Below are 2,180 nucleotides of genomic sequence, written 5' to 3'. Positions count from 1 at the left end.
ACTAGATGTTAAACCAGAAAAAGTTGTTTTAAAGTCTTTTATTAAGTGTTGTAATACAAACACTTTTAACATAATATATGATGGCATTTTCAAAGTTTCTTGTATAACCCCTTCAAGCTTTACTCATGGAAGAACAAATAGTAAGTTGTGCTGCCTTGTGGTCTACTGAATATGAGAAGACTGTAATTGCCATTTTGAAGAGAGGAAAGACTGGACAGACGCTTAAAAGAGAACACTACCACATCTTGCAAACTTTTCAGATTGCCTCCTTTGGTGAAATAGAAACAGTTAAAAAGAAGAATGGAAAATATATGGCAACTAAAGAATCAGTCACAGGAATTATCCAACAAGCCCACATTAACACCGGCCATGGTGGCGAAAAGAAGACTTACAAGGAGGTGTGTGAACAATATGGAAATATTCCAAGATCAATTGTGTCACTATATATCGTGCATTGTGAGCGCTGTGTTGAAAAGCGTCGTAGAAAAACAAAACAAAAGGCAGCAGGAGTTGTAGTCAGACCACTGTCCGTAAGAGATCTCAATGAAAGAGGACAAGTAGATCTAGTCGACATGCAGACTATGAAGGATGGAAGTTATCGCTTTATTCTGCACTATATGGAGTATCTAACGAAGTTTCATGTGATTCGTCCCCTGAAATCAAAGACAGCAGCTGAGGTTGCCAATGAACTTCTTTCATCTTCTTGGATATAGGTGCACCACACATCCTTCAGTCTGACAATGGACGTGAATTTACAGCTGAAGTGATCCAAGAACTTGCCTCACTATGGCCTGAACTCATCTTAGTAAATGGGCGTCCTCGGCATCCCCAGAGTCAGAGATCTATTGAAAGAGGTAATGGGGATATGAAACTGAAGCTCATGGCATGGATAAGAGACAATAATTGTGCTAAATGGAGTTATGGTGTCCGTTTTGTTCAGTGGGCCATGAACAGTTCATATCATGAGGCAATCAAGAGGACTCCCTATCAAGCGCTCATGTGGTCTTAAGTCAAATTTACCAGATGCATTCATCAGCAAAATATCGTCTGGTATTGAAGAAGAAGAACTTGAAAGGCTTATAGAAGTTCCACTTACCGGAGATTCAGCTCGGGATGACCTAATATCAGTAGAGCCTGAAATAAGGTGAATCGTGACAAACCACATCCAGTTGCAGAGTCTCAGCAGCAACCTGCTATGGAACAAGAAAATATCTCAACCAAAGTACTGCATCCAGCAAATCAGGCAAGAAAGGAAGCTGAGTATGGTCTTCAAAAGCAAGCTCAACGAATGTTAGCACGCAGCACTAGATCAATGCGAGCAGTTGATGTTAGAGACAATGTGCCTGTACCGGTGTCTCAATTTAACCCAGTAAAGGTAAAGGACCACCCCCCTAACAGAGTAGGTGTTTGTTATTAGCAGTTGAAGACAGTGGTTATGTGATTGGCACAAAAAGTGGAATTATCAATGGTAAACTTGCCAGAAATCAATTAGAATTTGTTCAGTACAAAGGACTTTTGCCTGAAAATATCCCCAAACAACAGTTAAGTATTCGCGAACTAGTTCGAGCAGGAAGTGTGCGGAGGCCAAGGATACCAGAGATGTCTTTGCAGGAGCAATTGCTTGTCAAAGCGGTGTTCTTGTTTGAAAGCTAGCCTTCGATGCAACAGTGCTTCCCACAGCCACAAATCATGTGACAATATTGACAAATATTACTGTAAATTGTTTGATATGTATGACCATTGCTTACATAGACGTGAAATTTGTCTATGTTTAATGATTAAAAACAGCTGTTTAAAAAAATGTATTTATTTTATTAAAAGTTTTTTTTCAACTTACAATAATTTGTATTAGTTTCCTTATTTGACCCCAATACTAAGGAAAAATATATAACCAGTTTGTGTATTGTTTCAGTATTTATTGCTGTTCAGTTTTAGTAATATTTCTTTCACTAAGTTGTATTTAAAGTAGCTTGTTTCATTAAGTAAAGTCCTTCCGTGTTGGTTAGTTTTTCCCCCTTCCTGCACAAATACTTTAATGGTCGTTTTCAAAACGATCGTTTATTTGAATTTTCTCTGAATAATATTGTATGGACATTGAAATGCAGAAAGATTTGAGCTTCGGAGCAGCAGCGCAAAGATTCATATATATCAAAAAGGTTCTTTTTTTGTTATCCACCCCC

General features: G+C 38.2%; 1 protein-coding gene across 1 annotated transcript; it reads left to right on the top strand.

The window, feature by feature from the left end:
- Positions 1-125: 125 nt before the first annotated feature.
- On the top strand, positions 126-713 carry LOC135201170 (KRAB-A domain-containing protein 2-like). Its single transcript, XM_064230046.1, has one exon. The coding sequence runs from the start codon at positions 126-128 to the stop codon at positions 711-713; it is 588 nt and encodes a 195-aa protein (XP_064086116.1).
- Positions 714-2,180: the final 1,467 nt, after the last annotated feature.

The sequence above is a fragment of the Macrobrachium nipponense genome, chromosome 28 (genome assembly GCF_015104395.2).
Source record: "Macrobrachium nipponense isolate FS-2020 chromosome 28, ASM1510439v2, whole genome shotgun sequence".
NCBI lineage: Eukaryota > Metazoa > Arthropoda > Malacostraca > Decapoda > Palaemonidae > Macrobrachium > Macrobrachium nipponense.
The sequence above is the reverse complement of the archived record's forward strand: the minus strand, read 5'-3'. Positions and strand labels throughout refer to the sequence as shown.

Excerpts from the sequence above, each read along its gene's own strand:
- LOC135201170 (XM_064230046.1), top strand. The coding sequence starts at position 126 with ATGGAAGAACAAATAGTAAGTTGTGCTGCCTTGTGGTCTACTGAATAT.